Source organism: Chiloscyllium plagiosum, unplaced genomic scaffold (assembly GCF_037043375.1).
Source record: "Chiloscyllium plagiosum isolate Xiang-an unplaced genomic scaffold, Cpla_swu_hap1 HiC_scaffold_34, whole genome shotgun sequence".
Classification (NCBI taxonomy): Eukaryota; Metazoa; Chordata; class Chondrichthyes; order Orectolobiformes; family Hemiscylliidae; genus Chiloscyllium; species Chiloscyllium plagiosum.
The window spans coordinates 18,005,437-18,029,571 of NW_028270172.1; the positions used below are offsets into that span (position 1 = coordinate 18,005,437).

The 24,135-nt window shown below is 41.0% G+C and overlaps 1 protein-coding gene across 1 annotated transcript in view; it reads right to left on the bottom strand.

Moving 5' to 3' along the window:
• glb1 (galactosidase, beta 1) overlaps positions 1-24,135 on the bottom strand; it is an 88,499-nt gene that overhangs the window by 50,695 nt on the left and 13,669 nt on the right. The window contains exons 6-13 of the mRNA XM_043719431.2: positions 23,264-23,444; positions 21,771-21,829; positions 20,398-20,519; positions 20,270-20,310; positions 18,449-18,561; positions 14,470-14,544; positions 12,736-12,825; positions 4,907-5,020 (exon numbers count right to left, since the gene is read on the bottom strand). Coding sequence (XP_043575366.1) covers positions 4,907-5,020; positions 12,736-12,825; positions 14,470-14,544; positions 18,449-18,561; positions 20,270-20,310; positions 20,398-20,519; positions 21,771-21,829; positions 23,264-23,444 — 795 coding nt within the window. The remainder of the gene's footprint in view (positions 1-4,906; positions 5,021-12,735; positions 12,826-14,469; positions 14,545-18,448; positions 18,562-20,269; positions 20,311-20,397; positions 20,520-21,770; positions 21,830-23,263; positions 23,445-24,135) is intronic.

Here is a 24,135-nt window from a genome sequence, read left to right on the forward strand (position 1 = left end):
CAATAAAGTTTCAAGTTTGCACATTCTCCCTGTCTCCATGTGGGTTTCCTCAGGACTCTCCGATTTCCTCCTGCAGTCCAAAGATGTGCAGGTTAGGTGAACTGGCCATGCTAAATTGCCCATAGTGTTCAGGGATGTGTTAGTTAGGGGTAAATTGTACATAATAGGGTAGGGGAATGGGTTTGGGTGGGGTACTCTTCGGAGGGTCGGTATGGACTTGTTGGGCCAAAAGGCCTGTTTCCACACTGTAGGGATTCTATGATTCTATGAATTTATAGGTAAGGAGTGGATGCTCAGGATCACACAGCAGGTGGAAAAAAAACTAAAGGTGGGTATGGAGGAGTGGGGAGTTTGGGAGCTACAGGTAGCATGGAGGGGCCAAGGTAGGTAAGAGAGGCATGGGACAATGTTCAGGATAGGTGGGGATAGATCATAGATAGTCTGTGTTCCCACCTCCCTCTCAATAAATATGTGGCCTCTTTTCTTTATAAACAGAAATTTGAGTCAAAATTTGCACCCCCAAACAATTTAAAACCAAATTCATAAAATTGAACAAGCAGCATTATCAAGGCTGAAAGAGCAGCAAATACACGATGTACATGTTCTCCATAGGCTGTCCATTCTAAAAGTACAAAGAGGAATTCACTATGGAGATGCATGGCCAGGTATTTTATTTTTAATGTACCACGAGTCAGTCTATGATGGTGATGCGTGCAGTCAATCGGACAGTACCATCACATTCTGCTTATCACTAATGCCTTTTTTCTCCTCTTCTACATCAATCTTTCATTCTTTCTTCTGCTCTTCTGTCTGGCCTCTTCTGTATCTATTTCTTTTGGACAGAATGGAGATTGTGTGATGGGGAAATGAACTAAACAGTTTTTGAAAGGAAGGTGGCACCCACTGATTCTCTTCCACATATATGGATTTCCCCCAAACTCCTTCGCCATTATCTGACACCCCTGCTCTCAATCTTTGCTGCTCTACTCTCTCAAAAGCTCTGATCCTCCTTTCCTTTCATAGCACCCTTTCCTAACAATTTCCCTCAAAGAGAATTAGTAAGCTTTCAAAATTTTGTAAAATAATCAAATGACAGTAACAAGGAACTGTCTGCATGGCTTGTTGGCTAGTTTTGCCCTTTTCTTTCTTTGTTTGTATTCTATCGTAATCGGGAATCTCTTTTCAATGGTGTAAGTGATTAACATTTAGATCGCCTAACAAAATTCAGGGGACATAATTGGCCTCTTTCAAAAGCTAACTGGCAATGCTTCAAGAAACCCCCAGACAGAGAATGTATTAAGTTATTGAACATCTGAAATTTTAACAACTCTGAATGTACACATAGCTCACTCAAACCAAAAATGTCATATGAAAACAAGATTAAATATTTAAAAAGAATATCATATAAATTTCTAGGCTTGCACATAACCACTATTTTCTATGATACACTATCAACAGTTCACTGGTGGCATATTCGTTTGGTTATACATAGCTTGAATATTATTGATTTTTGTTGTGAAATATTTAGAATTTTCAGACTAGCGGAGGACTTCAAGTAAAAGCTTATAGCGATCGGACTAAAGTAACTCTTAAATGCATAAATGTACTGTGAAGCAGGCAAATTAAAAACAGAAAAATAACTTTGGTTAAAAGAATTAAAAATGGCAGGTTAAGAAAAGTTTCAATAAGCATTTCAAGTTATTTACGTGAAACTGGAAATCAAGTTCTGCACAAAGAGTGACAAAACTGACAAACATCAGAACTGATATTCATAAGACGTGTTTCAAATGTGGCAAGCAGACAGGAAGATAATAGAAAGAGGAAGAAAGCTGCAGGATGGAGATAGGAATCAATTTCTTCCCCGTACAAATTCTATGACATAGCTCTTCTAAAGGAAAAGAAAATGTTGCAATTATATACTAAGCTGTTTTGTATGGTTCTTTTTCCCAAAATCTTTTATAATTGTAAGAGTTATGTACCTGAATCTTCTGCGAACGTTACTTGATCAGTTTAATACATTTCAGCGAATGCTGGATATTCTCAGTGGTTTATGTAATAAAAGTATTCAACCGAATTGCCTCATGCTAGTAGTCAGGTCCCAGAACAATCTTTTTTCACTTATTATCTAACCTTATCAAGACATCTTTGACTCTTTTCTCTTTCATGTGTTTATCTAGCTTTCCTTGAAATAAGTCTATGCTGTTTGTTAGAAACCTTGCTGATTATTCATTTTTAAAAATACTCTATTCTTTTATCAATTTCAGTTTGGAACTGAAGTTGACTTGTGGACTTTTAAATGGCTTGTGGAAAAGGAAAAGGTCAGACCAAACAAGCTTTGGTTTTAGTTATAAGGACAGACCTGGAGGTTAGTTACAGGCTGAGTCTAGATTAAAAGGATTCCTAAAGATACAACAACCCTGGAAAGAGCATTATATTTAAGCAGATAGCAAAAGTTGACTACTAAAAGAAGTCAATATCTGGAAATTGGTTTCAGCAAGTCTGGAAGAGACTAATGCTCTAGCTGATGCTGAATGGTAATTGAGGTCGTGGGCAAAGATGATTGGATTTTGTAAACTATATTTTCTGGGGAGGTGAGCTTGACTGTTATGACACAGCATGAAGATTTGAGAACTCCGTGCCTGATCTCCCTCACCAGCTTCTGAAAGCCCAAAGGGCAGTAAGCTGAGTTAGAAGGATTGTTACCTATACGTAAGTGAACTGAAAATGTGACCTTGATCAACGCTTCAGAAAACCAACGATGGAGTTCATTTCTATGCCTGTGAAAGTATGCATACTGTGAAAAACATTTAATTAATATGGCCAGTTTTGTTATTTTCTTTATCCATTAACTATGTTTGTTTGTCTGTCTGTCTGCTGAGTGAATGGATGCTGAAAAAAAATGTTTTGAGTTTCAAGCATAGACTCAGTTTACCATGTTGTTTAATTTTTCACTGCTAACGGGTTTGGGTACTTAATAAACCTTTAATTCTTTTCAGATATAAAATTAGTGTCTGGAAATTAATTATTCACAAAGTGTGGGATTGGTTACTCAAAAGTCTGATGAGGAACTATTGGAGTAACTACTGGGTGTCTTTGACAGTTCACTTTTACTTTAGAAGTTTGACTGTCAGATTCCTAGTTTTATCTCCTCAGTACTTTCTCTTCATTCACCCTATTAAACCCCCATACCCCCCACCAGCACATAATTCTAAAGTTCTCTATCAGGTCACCCTTCAGCTTTCTCTTTTCTAAATAAAATAGTCCCAACTTGTACAGTCTTTACTAATAAATTTATCCTTTCAGTGGGGATCACCTTTGTAGCTTCTGCAATTCTTCGATGTTCGGTTTATAACATGGAGACCAGAATAGTACATAGCACTTTTAAGTGTGTTGTCTCCGGACACTGTACGTCTCTGAAAACAAGGAATCTACAATCCAGTCAGTTACATTTGAGAGTCCTTCACCCCCACCCTTGCAATCATAGAGTCATGCAGCACGGAAACAAACAATTCGGTCCCAACCAGTCCATGTCGACCATAATCCCAAACTAAACTAGTCCCACCTGCCTGCTCCTGGCCCATATCCCCCCAAACCTTTCATATTCATATACTTATCCAAATGTCTTTTAAACGTTATAATTGAAACCACATCCACCACGTCCTCAGACGTTCATTCCACATGCAAACCACCATCTGTGTACAGAGGAACCTCGATTATCCGAAGGCCATGGGCAGGGAATACTTTGTTTGGTTAACTGAATGCTGGATAATCATATGCTGGATAACATAATTTAGCCATGCATCTGGACCTTGCGATCTTGTTCGGATAATCCAAAATTCAGATAATCGAATGTCGGATAATCAAGGTTTCTCTGTGAATACTTTGCCCTCATGTGTCTTTTTAAAATTGCTCTCCTCTCACCTTAAAAATGTGCCCTCTAGTCTTGAAATACTTCATCCAAGAGAAAGACACTACCATTAACTTTATCTATACCCCTGTCAGTGGAAAAGCTTCCAGCTTACATGAGGCCAAATGCACACTCCTGCCACAACAATGACATTTCCACTGCCTGATCATCAAAGGAACTTGAAAAAAAATATGACTACGTGCCCGCAGTCGTCAGTTCCCAAATATCCCTAGCCTGCAAGCACTGGCTATATCCCCAGTCAAGCCTGTGTAACCAGGTCCCTGCAGTTAATGCATTGAACTCCCAAAGATATTCAGGACACAGTACTCCACCAGTTTTATAATTCACAAATACTACTGGTGGCAGGTGGGCGGCACGGTGGCAAAGTGGTTAGCACTGCTGCCTCACAGCGCCAGAGACCCGGGTGCAATTCCCGCCTCAGGCAACTAACTGTGTGGAGTTTGCACGTTCTCCCCGTGTCTGCGTGGGTTTCCTCCGGGTGCTCCGGTTTCCTCCCACAGTCCAAAGATGTGCAGGTCAGGTGAATTGGCCATGCTAAATTGCCCGTAGTGTTAGGTAAGGGGTAAACGTAAGGGTATGGGTGGGTTGTGCTTCGGCGGGGCGGTGTGGACTTGTTGGGCCGAAGGGCCTGTTTCCACACTGTAAGTAATCTAATCTAATCTAATCTACTCCAAAACACTCTGCAATGCTCTACTACTCTGTCATGTTATGTAATAGAATCAAACATTGTGGCGCTGGAGAAGCACTGGTCAGGCAGCATCTGAGGAGCAGGAGAGTCGACATTTCGGGCAGAAGCCCTTCATCAGGAATGCATCAGCAGTTGTCACTTTCTCCATGTTATGTAATGCTCAAATAATTTAATATTCACCTGGTTGATTCAAGTCATTAGTTTTGAGCAGATGAAGAAGTTAAGTTGACATCAGGAAGGAGGGAAAGACCATTTTAGATAATAATCAGGTACACCAATAACTAGCTTACCCCATCCACCATGACATAGGCTCTGTCATGGATACCATTCTCAGGCGATGCCAGTGGGGTACCCTCAGTGCAATTTATTGGCAGGGTATTCCGATACAGCATATATCCAAAATACTGTAAGGAAATGAAAACAATACAGTGTAATCAATAAAAGTTTTAGGAAATTATCCTGTTGCTTTATGACTAAGAGAATGAGCTGGATCTGGTGCAGGCAGACACTTCAGGGTACAGGACATAACCATGGCCAGCAACTCTGTGCACATTTGGGGCAACCAGCAGAGGGACCTGCAACACAAAATACCAAAGCCTCATCATCAGCCAAGGCTATAGTAAACAGCTAAACAAGTGTCACTGACCCAATTGAGAAAGGAAACAATTAATATTGTAAGCTGAGTGATAGAATTGCACTCATTTGAATACACTTGGAATTAACACAGCTGGGTGTAGTCTTGCTGATGCTAATAGAGATCAAAACCTAGAAAGAGATCAAAATAGATGAATATAGAAGATCCAGAGCAAAATAAAAGTATCTTACACTTTTCAGCTGAAAATGCAGTTTAAAATTGCTTACTTGGAGGGGAAGAGAATCAGCTTGTGAAGTAGAGCCAGATCTGAGACACAGGGTTCAGTTTAGTAAATATAATTTTCTTCAAAAGAAAAATGAAGATCGTCCAGAATTTATACATCGATATTTAAAACAACATTAAAGTAAACGCAAGTGGCATAATGGTAGAAAAGTCACCTACAGTGTGAGAAACTGGGTTGTGTACATCGGTGACAGGGAAGGTCTAATGCTACAAACAGTAACAGCGCCAGCTACAGGTAGTTAAATGTTTCCAAGAACTGCACATATATAAAAGATACTTTTTAAAAATCTGATTAGACCCCACAACTGTTGAATGTACAGATGAGGTCGAGGTAAAGCACAAAGCACCATGTAATCTTACTAAGAAGGGTACTGCAATACATTCTGCTCAAATGTCAAAGTTGTATGAATGATGAGGCAGTCATATTTAACACAATTTTTAATGATTCATTTTCCAATAGTCTTTTAGTACCACTCTTTGTTTTTAATCCTTCTTCAATTGGAGAAAAAGCAGGTTCTCGATATGGAAATTATATTTCAAAAGGTATCCGCTAAAGTATCCTCCATACACACGTCAGCCAAATTGAAGCGCTTGGGGTTACAGGAGCAATAGCAATGTGGATACTAAATTAGCCAAGAATGGAAAGTACAGAGTATTAATGAACAATTGTTTTATTGACTGCAGAGAAGTATTCAAAGAAACATTCGAGAAAAGGAGCAGTAGCATGCCATTCAGCCCTTCAAGCCTGCTCCTCTAATCGATATGATGCTGGCTGATCATCCAACTCAGTACCCTGTTCCCACTTTCTTCCCATACTTTTGGATCCCTTAGGTCTAAGGACTATATCTACTCCTTCTTGAAATCATTCAATGTTTTGGCCTCAACTGATTTCTGTGGCAAAGAATTCCACAGGCTCACCACTGTCTGGGTGAAGAAGTTTCCCCCATTTCAGTCTGAAATGCCCTACCCTGTGTCCTTAGACTGTGACCTCTGGTCCTGGACATGCCATTCATTAGGAACATCCTTCTTGCATTTACCCTGTGTCGTCTGATTAGAATTTTCTGGGCTTCTGTAAGAACTCTACTCATTGTTTTGAACTCCAGTAAATATAGTCCTAACTGATCCAGTCTCTCTTCATATGTGTTTGTCCTGCCATTGCAGGAATCAATTCTGGTAAACATTTGTTGCACTCCCTCCATAGCCAGAATACCTTACCTCAGTTTAGGAGGGCAAAACTGCACATTCTAGCTGTGATCTCACCAAAACCCTGTACAATTGCAGCAAGACATCCCTGCTCCTGCACGCAAATCCTCTCACTCTGTGAATTTGGCTTCACTGCCTGCTGCATCTTCAGCGACCTGGTTTAAAAGGTCACATTGTACCTCCCTCATGCCCAATCTATCACCATTCAGATATTAATCTGTCTTCTTGTTTTTACTATTAAAGTAGATAAGCTCACATTTATTCACATGATGCTCTATCTGCCATGCATTTGCCAATTCACTCAACTTATCCAAATCACACTGATGCATCTCAGCATCCTCTTCACGGTTCACCTTCCCACCCAGCTTTGCGTCATCTACAAACGTGGAGATATTATATTCAGCTTTACCATATAAATCATTAATTAATATTGTTCAAAACTGGGATCCAAGCACTTAACCTGCAGTACTCCACAGATCATTGGCTGCTATTTGGAAAAAGATCTGTATATTCTTACTCTTTGTTTCCTGTCTGCCAACCAGTTCTCTATTCATAACAGTACAGTATCCCAATCCCATGTGCTTTATGCTTACATGCTAATCTCTTATGTGGGTCCTTATCAAAAGCCTTCTGAAGATCCAAATCAATCACATCCACTACCTTTCCCTTATCAATTCTACTGGTGATATCCTCAAAAAATTCCAGATTTGTCAAGCATGATTTCTCTTTCATATATCTATGCTAATAGAGTGATTAGGTTAGACTCTTTGAAGTGGGACTGTGTACTCTAATGCTCGTTTTTAGAAAGCAATACAGGAAACTAAATGTAGTCAAGAAGTTCTCTTTAATAAGTGAGAGAATTTTGAGTTGGAATAATGAATTAATCAATAGTCACTGAATAACATGCAGTTATTTCATCTCAGCAATGAGTCCTGAACTCTGCCCAAAGTGGACACTGGACATGTTGGTACAGCAGGTATAAGGGCTATAAACAGATTGGAGAGACATAGGTCACCAATAAATTTGTGAGGACCTTTAGGGTGGGTAGACGGTTACAGGTTAACCTGAAGGATATGGGATATGTAGAGTGCATGAGGAGGCAATAGCTTGGAATGGAGCGCCCATAAGAAATGCGTGTGGGGGAGGTGGGAGAGGATGAGGAGGTGTGAGGGCAAGGATTGGAAAGGGTTGTTGTTTTTTATATTGCTTCCATTGATGATCCACTTTTCTGCTCCAGATTTCGGATCTTACTATCTATCATCCCTGGGAAATCAGGGGTCAAAAAATATCAGGATGTGGTTCCGACATTTCCCTGAGTATTTTACTCTCCGTTGTCTCTCTCTCCAATCCCTTCTCCCCCACCACCACCCCATTTATCATAGAGGAATAATGTGACAAATGTTCGCAAAACTGCAGCTTATTCTATTCATGCATCATGGAGTTGCAGTGATCTTGGGAATGTGCCAAGAGTTTTATTGTTCACTTTGTGACAGTAAGAGCATGTTGGCAAGAGAGAACCGAGTTGAAAGTTGTTCAGATTTGCATGCAGTTAGCAGGAACAAGCATGCAGCAGGTTAGCAGACAATGAATCTCAAAGTGCGTGTGCTGGACCAAGAGACTAAACATTATTGGTGAGAAGGGGATTCTTAACACAGGACCTTCCTTATGTATCTCTAATGGTTCCCAGAGCCTGTAGGGCATATGCACAATACTGATAACAGCCATCATATTGCACTGCTCTGTTTTAGGAATACTGCCCTGGAATTTCACACAGAATAAACCTCCTTATGCCCATCTCTCCACTCCTACAACCAAATCACATTTTACTCTACTGTTTCCTCATTTTGCCAACCACTTCCTTTGGTTCAGACACTGAAATGACTGAAAAATAATCAGTTCCCTTCCATGATTGCTCAGCCTCAAGGGAGCTACATCCATTGAATGGAAGCTGGAATTTAAATATGAAATGTGAGCTGGCTGGGTGACACGGTGGCACAGTGGTTAGCTCTGCTGCCTCACAGCGCCAGAGACCCGGGTTCAAGTCCCGCCTCAGGCAACTGTCTGTATGGAGGTTGCACATTCTCCCCGTGTCTGCGTGGGTTTCCTCCGGGTGCTCCGGTTTCCTCCCACAGTCCAAAAATGTGCAGGTTAGGTGAATTGGCCATGCTAAATTGCCCGTAGTGTTAGGTGAAGGGGTAAATGTAGGGGAATTCGTCTGGGTGGGTTGCTCTTCGGCGGGTCGGTGTGGACTTGTTGGGCTGAAGGGCCTGTTTCCACACTGTAAGTAATCAAATCTAATATTGCTCTCCTAGAGCTGGAAAAGTGCTTGTGTCCACTCAAAGAGCTTGGACATACAGGTCAATGGACCGGAGCAAGAAATTGGGGTTGGGCTGGATGTTCTTCACTGAGTGATACAGGCACAAGGAGCCAACTAGCCTCCTTCTGCATTGTAAATCGTGTGAACTAATTCGTCATTTCAACATGGGAGTCCTTAAATTGTAAAATTATTCCCTTTACCAGGCACATTTTCACACTAATTGGAAGCAAGTCTTTGATTTTAAGTTTCTATTTCATTGAATATGGGAGATGACAGGGGATCTGTTTGAGCTGTTTAAGATGATGAAAGGATTTGATAGAATGGAGAAGGGGCAAAAGTCTAGAACTGGGGAAAATAAATCTTAATGGACTTGGATGATCAGTGAGATAGCAGAAAGTACTTTTCCACACACACACAGGGGGATGGAAATTTGGAATACCAACTCTCTAAAAGCTGAAATGCCCAATTAATTTGGTCCCAACACTCTCCCAAAAAGCTGTTCAGGCAGAGTAAAACTTCAAAAGGGTGATGAATGAATTTTGTTTTGTAAGTCAAAGATATCATGGGCTGTAGAACCAAGATGGGTAAATAGAGACAAGATAAAGAAATGTAGAATTGTGCGATTAATAATAGAAACATACATAAGGATAATGGTGAATGTTAGAGTAACATGATTAACCACAGAGAGCTGGAAGGAAGCAAAAGCTCTATCCTAGTGTAAAGAAAAATAGATCATGCAATAAATAAGAGTTCCGGTAGAAAACATTTTATGGATTCCAGCTGCACTACTTTGGAAGATGAAACAGAATTAGACCCTAAACAATGCACCTTCGTCAGGATCCAGTTCAGGGAGAACAGGTTTAAGGCGAACACAGAGAACGCTGGAGAAAGGCAGTAGGTCTATGGGAAAAGAAACAGAGAGCCACCCGTTACAGAGTTAACTCTGTTTCTCTCTCCACAGAAGCTGTTAGACTTGCTGCCTTTCTTCAGCATTCTGTGTTCATTCCAGATTCTTACTATCTGGAGTTATTTTCTTTTTACATGAATAGGTTTGAGGGGCTGAATGGCCTCCTTTTGCTCTGAACATTGTGAGGGCAGAAGGGGTAAGACACAATCCACTTATCTGTTCACTCTGTTAAAACATGAGGTAGCCAATATCCACACCCCCTCCCAAAAATTATAGTTGATGGTTCATAAATATGTTTATGAATTATTTATGTAGCATTGTCAGCACACTTGGGAAAATCACGTGAGGTTTTCAAATAGGGAAAAGTAAAGAAAACTAAGTTTGCTTGGGAAATGTTCCTTAAGCATACTTTGCAACTGACAGAAAATTATAAAGTTGACAGACAGCACATTCAATAAATACAGTGCAGGCTGTTTTGTTTCACACAATAAAGAACACAATTCTTGAACCAAAGACAACCAAAGTGTGCTTGTCTTCTCAGAACTGAGCAGCCTGATAAAAACAATTGGTGCAATCAGCCAGAAGGATAGAGGTAACCAGTGCAGTCCAAAGATGTGAAGCGTGGGTGGATTGGCCATGCTAAATTGCCCTGAAGTGTGCAGGTATGTGCAGGTTGGGTGGGGTTAGCCGTGGGAAATGTGGGGTTAGAGGGGTAGGTCTGGGTGGAATGCTCTTTGGACAGTCAGTGCAGACTGGATGGGCTGAATGGCTTCTTTCCAAGTTGTATGGATTCTATGATTCTAGATGGGGAGTGCGGGATCATCTTGTTAGATGTCCCTCTATTCCAGAAAGGCATTGCCAGGTTCTTGCTGTGAGTTTGATGTGACTGATTTAGGTGTACAGAACATTCCACAATATAGTAGGATCCAAGCATAGGATTTCTGTAAGTTTCTTTCCTTCTCTGCTGCTGCTCTGCCTCATCATTAAGATGTCACGACTTGAAGCACAGTGCAGATTTGGATTTTGAATGGTATTTGGCCATGTTGAAGACTGCTCCTCACAGTTGTTCATGGCAATTCTTGCGACTTTTAAGGAGAGCTTCTTTCATAGAATCATCGAATCCCTACAGTGTGGAAACAGGCCCTTCGTCCCAACAAGTCCACACCGACCCTCCAAAGAGTAACCCACCCAGACCCATTCCCCGAACCTATTACTCTACATTTACCCCCACCTAATGCTCCTAACCTACACATCCATGAACACTACAGGCAATTTAGCATGGCCAATTCACTCATCTGCACATCTTTGGACTGTGTGAGGAAACCGGAACACCCGGAGAAAACCCTCGCAGACACAGGGAGAATGAACAAACTCCACACAGACAGTTCGCCCGAGACTGGAATCCAACCCAGGTCCCTAGCGCTGTGAGGCAGCAGAGTTAACCACTGAGCCACCATGCCGCCCTAATATACACAACTCTGTCTGTACTCTTTGTAACTTTGTTTTGGTCACCACAGAACATTGGCCACGTGAGAGTCAAGGAAACAGTACTCAGTGGGGAGACTCATTTCAATTGTCTGAGCATGGTGTCCAGTTCATCAAACTTGCAGGAGTTTGCTTGAATGCTTGCAGAGTTGGCTTCGGGAAGAACACATTGTTTGACCATCTTCCAATTGTAACCGGAGAACACAGTGCAGTCATTGTTGATGGAATTTCTCTACATTCATGTGTTGCTGACACAGAGTCCAATACTTACAACAGTGCAGAAGTGTGATAATAACCCGCTTCAGTGATTCATGGAGTAGACTGATTAATGTTGGCCCAGCCGATGATGCTCACAGCACATTAATTTTGCATATGTTTGAAAACCTAATCAATCTGCTATTCTAAAGCTTTATGTACTGTCAGCCAGGACACAAATGTTTGGTTAAAGGGAACACAATTGTGTTGCCCAGTGTTATGACTATTGCTCTTGTGGGATATAGGTAAAGCAGTGTTACTTCTGCAATCATAAATTGCTTATGCAAGGTAAATGAACTCACACCAGTGTATAATTGTTTCAGCCAAGAGCTGAGTTAACAAGAATGAAAACTATGTGAAGGAAATATATAATTGCTTTTGTATTAGCTAAAATGTGCATGCAAGAATGAAATGTGCCTGCAAACAATGGTAGATGTTACAGACAAATAGATAAGGTGCTGTGAGGGGAGGGGGTGTAGGTTAAGCTAGATATGCCTGTACAAACAGTTACAAGCATCTGTTTCCCGCTTCAGCAAAAACAAAAAAAAAGACCACCATCAAGGCTCTGTGTAAATAAAGAATAAAAGGAAATATTGCTTTGGCAGGCAAGGGAAACAGATGGTAGTGAAGAAGGATATATAACAATAAGACCACAGAGGGATGTGGTCAAACGGCTTTGTGAGGCCAGAGATAAACATTTTGCCACGGACAAGGCCGAATGAGTTCAGAGATAAACAAGAGTAGTGGGCGTCAGGCTTAGAGTAGTGGGAAATGTAAACAGGGGAGGAGCAATGGGAGGAGGGAAGAGAAACAAATTACATAAATATTGTGTTACTCGTTAAACTCGGTGTGTATGTGTGACTGCCTTTGTAAACAGTAGACACCACACCCCTCTTGCAAGAGCATAATAAACGATACTACTGCTTCAGATCTTGTCTCGGACTGAAATTATTGAAGTGAGTGAGCTTCGTTTCTCACACTCTTTATTTTGAAAAGTCTTCATACTTAATGTAGAATGTGGAGAAATGAAATGTTTGTGTCTAATTTGATCTGTAACACCACCTAGAATTCTCACCTGCTTCATTTCCACAAACGTCAGTGGGTAAACAGACTTGACTGGGCCAGAGAACGACAGCAAGTTAACCAATTCTACGACACTCTGCAACTGTAAAATATTCCCAGTCATTGATCTCACACAATCTAAAGTTTTCTTTAGAAACACAATTCTTATTAAGAACTGAACAGTAGTAAAACAGGAACAAAATACAAAGTGGCATTTAGGAAGAAGGATTTGATGAAAGGAAGTTTAGGGCAACTAGAGACGGGCAATAAATGCTGGCCACTGAATTAAAAAATTGCAACAGACCTGTTTATTCAATTTTCACACTAAGTGTTAAATCATCTCACTGAGATATCAACTGAACATGAAGGATTTGGGGACCAATTTTGACACTTTGAGAGAAAACTTGGGCAAACACAAAATTGGGTGGTAGACTGTTCGACTACCATTGGTCCTGAAGAATATTCCAGAATCATCCACATTAGTGTGACCTCAGGGACTCCTTGCTGAACTCCTCTTTACTCCAAAGTGGAGTCATGCTCAGGTCAAGCAGGCACTGAATTAAGCTGAAAGGAAGAGGGTTATTTTCTGACAAAATTTCGAAGTTCGCCACATTGCAGGATTGTAATTGTTTGCCCATAATGACAATGATCTTTCTTCCCACCTCTCTGCCCCAATACTCCTTAAAGCAAATATTCCTGAGTAACATTATCTTCACTTCCAATATCTCCTTACGTGGATGTTTCAAATTTTCTTTTATGCTGCCTCTGGGAAAGCCCTGAGATGTTTAATTATATCAGAGGTACAATATACATGTAAACTGTTGATCTTGTCTTCAGAAACTTACATCTTTGTTACCACTGCAAAATAGACCATCACAAGCTTGGAGACATTCTTTTGTGCCAACAAAGCTTTTGATATTAAATGATGGAATTTCGCAGTCTATTTAGAAGATTGGGGTAATGCTCGTTTTGGGAAGAAAATGGATAACACTGGGTTGGTTTCATTGGGAAAGGAAATTGGGCAGAGTGTAAAACAGCTGACAATTCATTTTTGCTGTGACTCCATTGACTGATCTGAACCCATCACGTTTCTATCATCATAAATCATTCCAAGGAATCTCTCAGGAGAGACAGTAAAGACAAACTTGACACCCTGATTGACAAGATTCGATGATATCAGGATAGATGATTAAAAACTTGGTTGAAGAGGTGAGCTTTAAGGAGTTGTTGATGAGATGGCTGTCAATGGTGGCTCAAGTGAACTTGGAAAAACTCAAAATGCCAGACTCAGAGGAGCACTAACATCTTGATCATTGGGCGAGAGAAGATTATAGAGATAGGGAGGAAGCAATGGGGATGAAAGATTTGCTGCAATGAGGGAACTTCTGCAAGTGAACTGCATAAAGCAAATTACCACCTACAACAATGAGATCTTCACCAGATCAGGTGTTAAAGACGATTGTTCAGAGATTAACATGCTCAGGGAAACTCGGAGAACTCCTCTCCTTCAAACATTGTAGGATCCTTTATACCTAGCTAAGATGGCAATCAGTGTCTTATCAAAGAGACAGAACCTCCAACTGCTTAGTACTGCCTTGAACCCACGCCCTTCTGACTCAAAACGCTCGCTCTATGTCTCAGCAATGGCTGGAATCTGTCGCTAATTCAGTCACCAAATGATAAATATTTATTTCAAAGAAAAAGAACATCATAAACCTTATACAACCCAAATGTAACCTATTCTTACCTTTTTAACTTGTATTAACCCGTATGCATATTTGGGGGTCGCAGGAAGTACAGGACCGGCAGGTAACGTTTTGTACTAAGGAAGGAAAAGAAAGTGAAAAACCATTGAGATTTTTATCTCCTTAATAAATCAAAAATATTCAAAGCCTGATTACCATCACAGTTGGCCCATCACCACTGAGAATGAACTGTGCAGATGATCTTCTTGCAGCAATGTTCACCGGGGTATTGGGGGAATAATGCAAATTTTACCATCCCACAAATCTGCCTGCTGACTCCTGCAGACACCGGCACCTGCAAATTTTCCAAAAAGTCAGACTCAAAATGGGATCTAAGTCATCATTGCTTCACTGTCGCTGGGTCAAAGTCCTGAAATTCTCTCCCCCAGTAACTCGGTGGGTGTCCCTACACCACATGGGTTACAAGGATTCAAGGCAGCGACTCATGACATGGATATGGACAATTAGAGACGGGCAACAAAAGCTGGCCTTGTTCCTGATGCTCAACCTATTTAAAAATCTAAAGTAAGGTTGAGTACATACTCAAGCAATCAAAAAGTGTGATGCTGGAAAAGCTCAGCCGGTCAGGCAGCATTCAAGGAGCAGAAGAGTCCATGTTTTGAGCATAAGCTCTTCATCAGGAATGAGCTTATGCTCAAAATGTCAAGCTTCCTGCTCCTTGGATGCTGCCTAACTGGCTGTGCTTTTCCAGCACCACACTTTTTGACTCTGATCTCCAGTATCTGCAGACCTCACTTTCTCCTACATAAACAAGCAATTAATCTAAAAACAATGACAAAAATAATACATATGAAAGAGAAACAACATAAAATGTCAGGAACATCTTCATTGTTTGCTATGGAAGACTATTGGGTGCAGGACAGGTTTTCTTATTCATTGAATGCTGTTAAGTATCCACAAGTCTTCAGAACAGTTTTGTCCATTCGAATAAGGAAAAGATCTCAAGGCAGGACTCCTCTCAATGTTCATGTTTTCCTTCCTGCAACTCTCACCAGCAGATCTTACTTTGTCAACTGCTTCCTGAAGACAACATCCTGTTTTTTTCTCTATTAAAATCCAACATGAGAGGGGAAACCCTTGGCTATTATTCCCTAATGGATAAAAGGATGCTCCAAGCAATATGTGCAAGATTAACTTTGGTCATTGAATGGAATTCTTGACCCATACTCCTTATTCTGGTAACCTACATTAAATAAGACCAGAAGATGGAGGAGCAGAGGTAAGTCAGTTGGCCCATAAAGACTGTTTCACCATTTAATGAGGTCATGGCTAATCTGATCTCAGCCAATGCTATTTTTCTGTCAGACCCCATAATTCTGGATTCCCTCACTGATTAAAATTTTGTCTATCTCAAAGTAGAGTATACTTAATGACCCAGCCTTGACAGCCCTCTGTGGTTAAGAATACAGTGAACAGGTTTCCAGTTACAACTGATAATCGTGTGTGTGACTCAAACCAGAGATTAATATCAAAGTTGACTGATGGTCTCCAACTGACGAAATGTCATCTTACAAAAGGACTGCAGGAGAATGAGAAAACTTGTAGAATGAGTGGATGTTGTTCAATGTAAAAACATGGTCAATTAAAAGCAAAGAACAACATCTTAAATTGTAACATTTTCAATGAAGAGCAGGGGAAATGTGAACTACAGATACATGAGGTTTTAAAAGGTTTCAGTGCAAGTACATGGTATTATCACAGAATTATTACAGTGCACAGCCAGGCCATTTAGCCCATCGTGCCTGCAACAGTACATGGAATTCAGGGAAATTTGGCGAGATGAATCAGAAACTGACTTAGTAATAGGACACAAAGAGTAATGGTAGAAGGCTGTTTGAGTGACCAGAGGCTGGTGTCCAGGAGTGTATGACAAGGAGCAGTACTGGAACCTTATTGTTTGTTATAAACATAAGTAATATAGATAAGAATGTGGGGGCAATGTCAGTAAGTTTGCAGACAACACCAATACTGGAAGAGCGATTAATAATGAAGAAGATGGTTGTGCGTTCTAAGCAGGAACGACTACTCCCTCTCATTCTGTCTAGCCGGCTCATGATTTTAAAAACCTCAATTAGATTGTCTCTCAGACTTCTTTCTAAGAATAATCCCAACTTCAATCTATCCTCAAAGCTGAACAGATGATTGAAACTGTAGATCCGACATCTAGTGCGGAACTTGTACAACATCTCAGGCTGCACTTGGGCTACTGTACAGTTCTGGCATCCTATTATTAGAAGGTTATGAATTTAGTGGAAAAACTACTAACAACAATTCTACCAGGGTTGAAGAATCACAAAAGCAGAGTCCTACAACACGAGAAATCTGAAATTAAAACAGAAACCACTCGAAATACTCAGCAAGTCGGGTAGAATTTGTGGAGAGAGAAAGTGTGTTAACAGACAGCATTCTTTCTTTGTTTCTGATCTCAGTCACCAGGTCCAAATGGGGGGGGGGGATGGTGAGAAGGCCGCACTGTGTCGGAGACCCCGGTCCACTCACTGCTGGTTTCCATGAAGAAGTCAACTATCGACCAAAGGGCAGGCTCTCTGCCCTTTGGCTCTCATAGCTGGAAGGTCAAATCGATGCAGGACAGCAACAGCAGGATACCATGCAGAAGTTTAAATATTTTAAGAAAGGGCTCTTTTTGGCAGCCAAACCAGTGTGGATGGGGGCTGTTGAGGGCAGGTTGGGCTCAGGTTGCTGGGGCAGTGCAGGGGGATCTCTCGAGTAGGAGGGCTGCAGCTATTGCTGCATCCACACAAGGAAGGAGGGCCTCTTAGCTCAAGTGGCCCTAAAAGTACAGTGTCTGATGGAAGGCCCCCCCCCCAAAATGCTAAACTCTGTTTCTTTTCCCAATAGCAGACCTGCTGAGTACTTCCAGCAGATTTTTGCTTGTATTTGACAGGTTTGGAATTATGAAGGCAGACTATGATGAGATTTCCTGAAGAAGGGCTCATGCCCGAAACGTCGATTCCCCTGCTCCTTGGATGCTGCCTGACCAGCTGCACTTTTCCAGCAACACATTTTCAGCTATGACGAGATTAAGGATGGTTCATTGGAGCTGAGGCAATGTTTAAGAGTATGAGGGACCCCTGGTAAAAGACTGAGGGCAAGCGAGTAATTCATTTTGCAATAAACCCCAAGCAGCTTTCACGGAGGTCATAATTATGTTTAAACCTAACCTTTCTCACATATTTTATGCACACTCAGAAACAGATATGTTTGCTGTACAGACACAACAGATCCATTCCGTGCTTTGCTTGCCCTAAACACCAGCTTTCCAGATATGGAGACAATGAAATAAATATTTAGAGAGCTTGGAACATGTTGGTAAAGACTGGTATGAGCTTGTGATAAAGTGATGCTTTAAAATTGAGAAATATGATCAATAAATTTAGAAGATGAGAAAATAAAAGGTCTATAAAGTCGATCTCAGTGACAGTAACATGATGTTCTCCAGCAAAGCACCACCATGTGTTGCCTGAGACTATGTTCAAGTAATGTTTAATAAACATGTTGTGACCCTTGCGTAGAGAGCCTTTATTTGTCGTACATGGATAGAGATTGCAGGCTTAGTGTATCCTTGAGGCTATTTAAAGCTAAACAGAAGCATTTTGTTTCTGTTTGTTGGCAACAAGTATATTGAGCCCATTCCAATAAAGCAATTTAAAGTAAAGGGCAAGAAACATGTCCTTACGGAGAGGGCGATTCGAATCTTGTTCTGCAAAATGTTATTGAAACTGATGCCATATTTCTAAAACATAAGCCAGTGTTTTTTTAGGAAAGAATATTTAAGGGTGTGGAAAGCAAGAAGAGGATGGACGTAGATTAGGTGACTCTTAGACAAAACAGATTTAACAGGTGAAATAGCCTTTTATGTGCTGGAATATCCCAGGATTTTATTTGAGCAGTGGACTTCCTTCATAATATTTGCTATTTCTGTTTTGCTTCATCCCTTACCTTTCCAATAACTTGCCGAACACTGAAGTATTTGTCAGTCGGGTCTCCTGCTTCTGACAGGGGGGCGTCATAGTCATAACTCGTTGGCTCTGGCCAATAGGGAGAGTTTGCTCCTACGTCAATTATAAAAAAAAAATGTATTTAAAGACAAATACACAACACCCTTTTTTCACAAGTACTATGGGCAGCATGGGAGACTTGTGCAAGTCAGTGGATTTAATGCAAGAACATTATACCATGTGAGTGGTTGAGAAAATGAAATACTTATTCTCTAGAATTTAGATGTGTGAGAGGCAAACCCTTTGAAACAAACAGGATTCTGAGGGGTTGGCAGGATAGGCAGAGATCACTTGTCTTGGCTGGAGAAGCTAGATCACAGGAGGCGCAGGCTCAGGAGAAGGGACGGTCATTTAGGATGGAGAGCAGGAGAAACTTCTGCATTCAAGAGGGATTTGAATCTGCGTATTCTCTAGCCAACAGGGGTTTGAAATATATTTAATTCTGAGATAGTCAAGACATTTGGTGTGTCAAGGAGTCAAGGGATATGGGGAGCAATGTGGTGAGGCATGAGCCACCAAGTTCCGTGTTTGACAGCAGCCTCTGCAAAGGGAAGCTATCCTTTGCCGTGCCGAGTGTCTTGTGCCGAGCTTGCCAACAGCTGAAAGGGAATGTTAATGGGGAGGGAGCAGACATGTGGCAATGAAGCTCAAGATTAGCCATGATTAACTTGAATAGTAGAGAAAGCTCAGCGGTCCATAGAGTGCCCTTAATTCTTATATAAAGTAAGCAGCATATCCAAGTTACAGCCAACCAATAAAGTATCTTTTGAAATGTAGTCCGTGCTGTAATGTAGCATGTGTGGCAGCCAATTTGTACACAGTAAGCTCCCACAAGCAGTAATGTGATAATGGCAAGATATTCTGTTTTTGTGAAGCTGGTTCTGAGGTAAAGATTTTGAACACTGTTCTAATAATTCCCCACCTCTTCCATCAAAATAGCAGCGCGGGATAATGTCCAAAATAGAGCCCTTTTACATCTGCCGCAGCAGGGCCTGACTTTCTCGAAATGGCGGCACCTCTGACAGTGCAGAACAACTTCAGTACTGCACTGGAGTTTCAGACTTGACCTTTGAGCTGAATCCCTGGAGTGGGGCTTGAACCTGGAATCTTGTGACTCAAGAAGCTACCAACTGAGCCATGGCCGACAGCAAGCAACCTGATATTTTAGCCAGCACAGAAGAGTTGAGAGAGTTAGTGGTGAGGTAGAGCTGGGTGTTGTCAGTGTACACGTGAAAACGGACATTCTGCTTTCAGATGATGTCATAAGAGAGCATGTAGACAAGAAACAGGAGCCAGCTAAGGACAGATCCTCTGCAGGAGCAGAAAAGAAGTCATTGCAATTAATCCTCTGGCTACAATTAATTTGATGTCCTCGTGTATAAGTAATTATCACAAGTAGATTAATTGTTAAATGCATACTTGCATCAGTAATTAGTGCGAGTACAGTTAAAGTTGAGGTTATAGATTCATTCGCCAAGCTGATGTGGTTTTCGGGAGACATTTTGTTGCCTTGCTAGGTGACATCGTCAGTGCATTTTCAATATGATGTTGTCCCTCATAGGACAGATAAATACCAGATGGGACAAACCACCAACATCATATTGAGGCAACAAAATGTCTGCTGAAAACCACACCAGCTCAGCGAATGAATTTATGCCCTCAACCACAACCTGAGCTACAAATCTTTGCAAAAATCCGAAACAGTTAAAGTTATTAAACAGACTAGTTATTCCAGCAAGGTTAAAGTTACTGATGGACTCACCATTCCAGTAGGCAAAGTTTGTTCCTCCTTCAAACATGTACCTGATGATATTAAAACAAAGATTACAGTTCAAGACAGAATTGCAACATTACATTATGGAACATCAGAAACTCATTAAAAATACGTACATATTGACATTGGCTCCAAGGGCAAGGATTTCATCCAATGATTTAGCAACGACTTCTTTTTTGATCACAGAGTGTTTCTTGCCCCAGTGATCCAACCATCCTGTGTAAAACTCAGAATTTACCTAATATAAAAAAAAGCATCCAATTCATCAACTCAAACATTTAATTTGTATTTTTTACCCTGAAAATATATCTGAACGATATATCATTTGCAATGCATTCCAAATTACATCCAATTAATTGCTCAATCTTTCAATGTTTACATTGCAAAAGGCTAGTTGCAGGTTGGAAATGATGAACGTGTTTCTTCTCAAGGTGAAAGTTGGAGTTCATCAGTATTCAGGTAGTTACAATTTCAAATTAGATTACATTAGATTACATTACAGTGTGGAAACAGGCCCTTGGGCCCAACAAGTCCACACCGACCCGTCGAAGCGCAACCCACCTATACCCCTACATTTACCCCTTACCTAACACTACGGGCAATTTAGCATGGCCAATTCACCTGACCTGCACATCTTTGGACTGTGGGAGGAAACCGGAGCACCCGGAGGAAACCCACGCAGACACGGGGAGAACATGCAAACTCCACACAGTCAGTCGCCGGGAATTGAACCCGAGTCTCAGGCGTTGTGAGGCAGCAGTGCTAACCACTGTGCCACCGTGCCGCCCTTCTCTGCATCAACTGTCCCACTTAGGAAGAAACCTTTAATGCATTGGACCAAAATACCTTTCTGCATTGAGAAACTTGAGTCAATGTTTATATTGTGTTTACAATTTTTCATGCTTTTCCACATTTTAAATAGTATAATTTATATCTGGTAAGCAGTGTACAATATGCTAACTGGATCCTAGCCATGTAGTGAATCAGGAACCATGAGAGCTTATCCTTAGCAGAACATTAGTCTCTTACATCATCTTACAGATCTATTGCCTCCAGGGTCCTCACTGTCCCATCTTCAGCCTGAAGATACATTGGACTCAAAAGGTTAACTCTGTCTCTTCATAGATGCTGCCAGACCAGCTGAGTTCCTGTTGTTATAGCTACTTAAATTGATCTGTTCAGAATGTTGTTTCACAGTCTGGAGAGGGTGGGATTTGAACGCAGGCTCAGAGATAGGGACATTGCCTCTGCAACACAGGTACCCCACTGCTGGTGGGGCTATTTTAATATGTTCAGGAGAATAAATCAATCAATACCAATATCTGTTTATCCCACACTATAACAATGTGATTGACATGACATTAACCTGCAGTTATAGTATAACAAACTAATAATTCCTCCAAGTTGCATTCTATCTCCTTCTAACTGCCCAGCTGCTCTTGCAGTAAAATTGAATTGGCTGAAAGGATGTCAGTTGCTAGGTGCTTACCAGTGGTCCATGAGGCTCTGCATATCTTTGAGCTTCAAATGATTTTGTAGCATTTCCACCTGTCAACAGAAAATAACACTGCACAGAGTAAGGACAGAAAAAGACGTGTTGTCCAACTAATCCACATGACTCAATGCTTCAAAGTTAGAAGCATAATTCCCCACTGTTTATAGCAGGCATGTTCCTGTTAAGTGGACTGAATTTACTCAAGGCAGAGTTAGATCATTTTTAGATCCTCAAGGGAGTCAACAATGGAGGAGATAGGAAAGAGGAATTGAGACCAAACCAGATCATTACAAACTTATTGAACAGAAAAATAGATGTGACATTCCGAACAGCTCCCAATGTTCCCTCTAAACGCAATGTCTGGTGCAATGTGGTCCCTCGACTTTAGTTGCCAGCTTAGGAGTGACCTTATAGAGGTTTAGAAAATCACGAGGGGCATGGATAGGATAAATAGACAAGGTCTTCTCCCTGGGGTGGGGGAGTCCAGAACTAGAGGGCATAGGTTTATGGTGAGAGGGGAAAGATTTAAAAGGGACCTCAACGGCAACTTTTTCATGCAGAGGGTGGTGTATGTATGGAATGAGCTGCCAGAGGAATTGCAATGTTTAAAAGGCAGCTGAATGAATATATGAATAGGAAGGGTTTAGAGGGATATGGGCCAAATGTTGGCAAATAGAACTAGATTGGTTTAGGATATCTGGTCGGCATGGATGAGTTAGAATGAAGGGTCTGTGTATGTGTTGTTCAATTCATTGATTCAAAGTCAAATTTCTTTTTCACTGTGAATAAATATGCATTTCTCAGCTTCCTATCATTCTATATTTTCCCTTCTCTAGGACTAGTAAATTCCCAGTACAGGTTAGGCTCCCTCCTAGTTACACAAACTTTGCTGTAACTTTTTGGGTCAGGATGATTGAACCCACAAGGCCCTGTTAGCTCTCTCACAAGCAATGCTAGGTCCCTCACACTGCTTTATATTTGTGTCGATTTTAAGCTGCCCTCATTTTCTGTATTTTGGCTGTAGGAAGATTAGTGATGGGAGGAAAATCAGTTTATGTGAAGCTAGGTTTTCTAGATTAATACCTGGAATGAGTAGGTTGTCCTATGGAGCTGACTGGATTGAAATATGTACGATCCTGAATGGGTCTTGACAAGCTGGACAAGGAAAGGAAATTTCCTGTTGCGAATAAGCCCAGAGCAGGGCAGCACTGTTTAAGATTAGGGTTCACTCTTTTAGGGCTGAGATTAGGATTTTTTTTTCTCAGATGGTTACACTGTTATGGAACTCTCTGCCTGAGAAGTTGGTGGGCCTGCTGAGTTTCTCCAAAACCTTGTATTTCTTTAAATTTTAGATTTCCAGCATCAGCATTACTTTGCTTTTATTATGCCTTGCTTTATTGATGAGAGGTCCAAAATCGAAAGAAATCCCTTAACCTATTAACATTCAAAGGCTTTCAATTCTTTGAAATGACTAAACACTAGCATACCTGGACCAAAATCCACTGTAGCATATAGCCCTTGCAGTGCACCACACTTCAGGAATCCTTTGTCTGCACCATCCGTTGTAAACAAAATAACTTCATCTCCCAGATGATACCGAAAGAGATTCAGTAGGTATCGTAGGTAATCATAGTCACAAGCAAAGTAGCTACCATATTCATTCTCCACCTGAAACCGCATAAGAATTCCTACACTTACTAATTATGTAGTTACATGTAAAAAACAATGACCCAATTGCAAAACAACTCTCAATAGCTGAAAGAAAGAGCAAGATGTGAATTTGTATGGCACCGTTCAGAGTCACCAGGGACCTTTACAGCCAATCCAATGAAGCACCTTTGAAGCTGACACGCAAGAAATGTCATGGCCAATTTGCACACAGCAGTCTCCCAGACACAACAATGGTATAATGGTCAGATAATTTATTTTTGTGATACTGATGCAGGAATCAATATTGGATGAGAGTGCATGGATAATTCACCTGCTCTTCTTCAGAAAAGTGCAATGGGATACTTTACATCCAGCAGAGACTGGTGGGAGGGACAATCCCTCAGTTTATTGCCTCACATGAAACATGGCACCTCAGTATTCTGTCAGTACTGCAGCCTTACTCTTGGGTTTTGTCCTATGATTCTAGAGTACACCTGGAACCTTTTGACGCAGAGGCTAGAATACCATCACTGAGTCACTGCTACCTACTGGCAACCTCTAATGTTAAACCTATCTCTCTCTCTACAGATACGATCTGACCAGAGTATTTCCAGAATTCTATCAGCATTCTTACTGCGGTTGATAGTTACCTGTTGCTTAATAACAAATACAACAGATGTCAAAAGAAATGCATAGCCGTTCAAAGAAT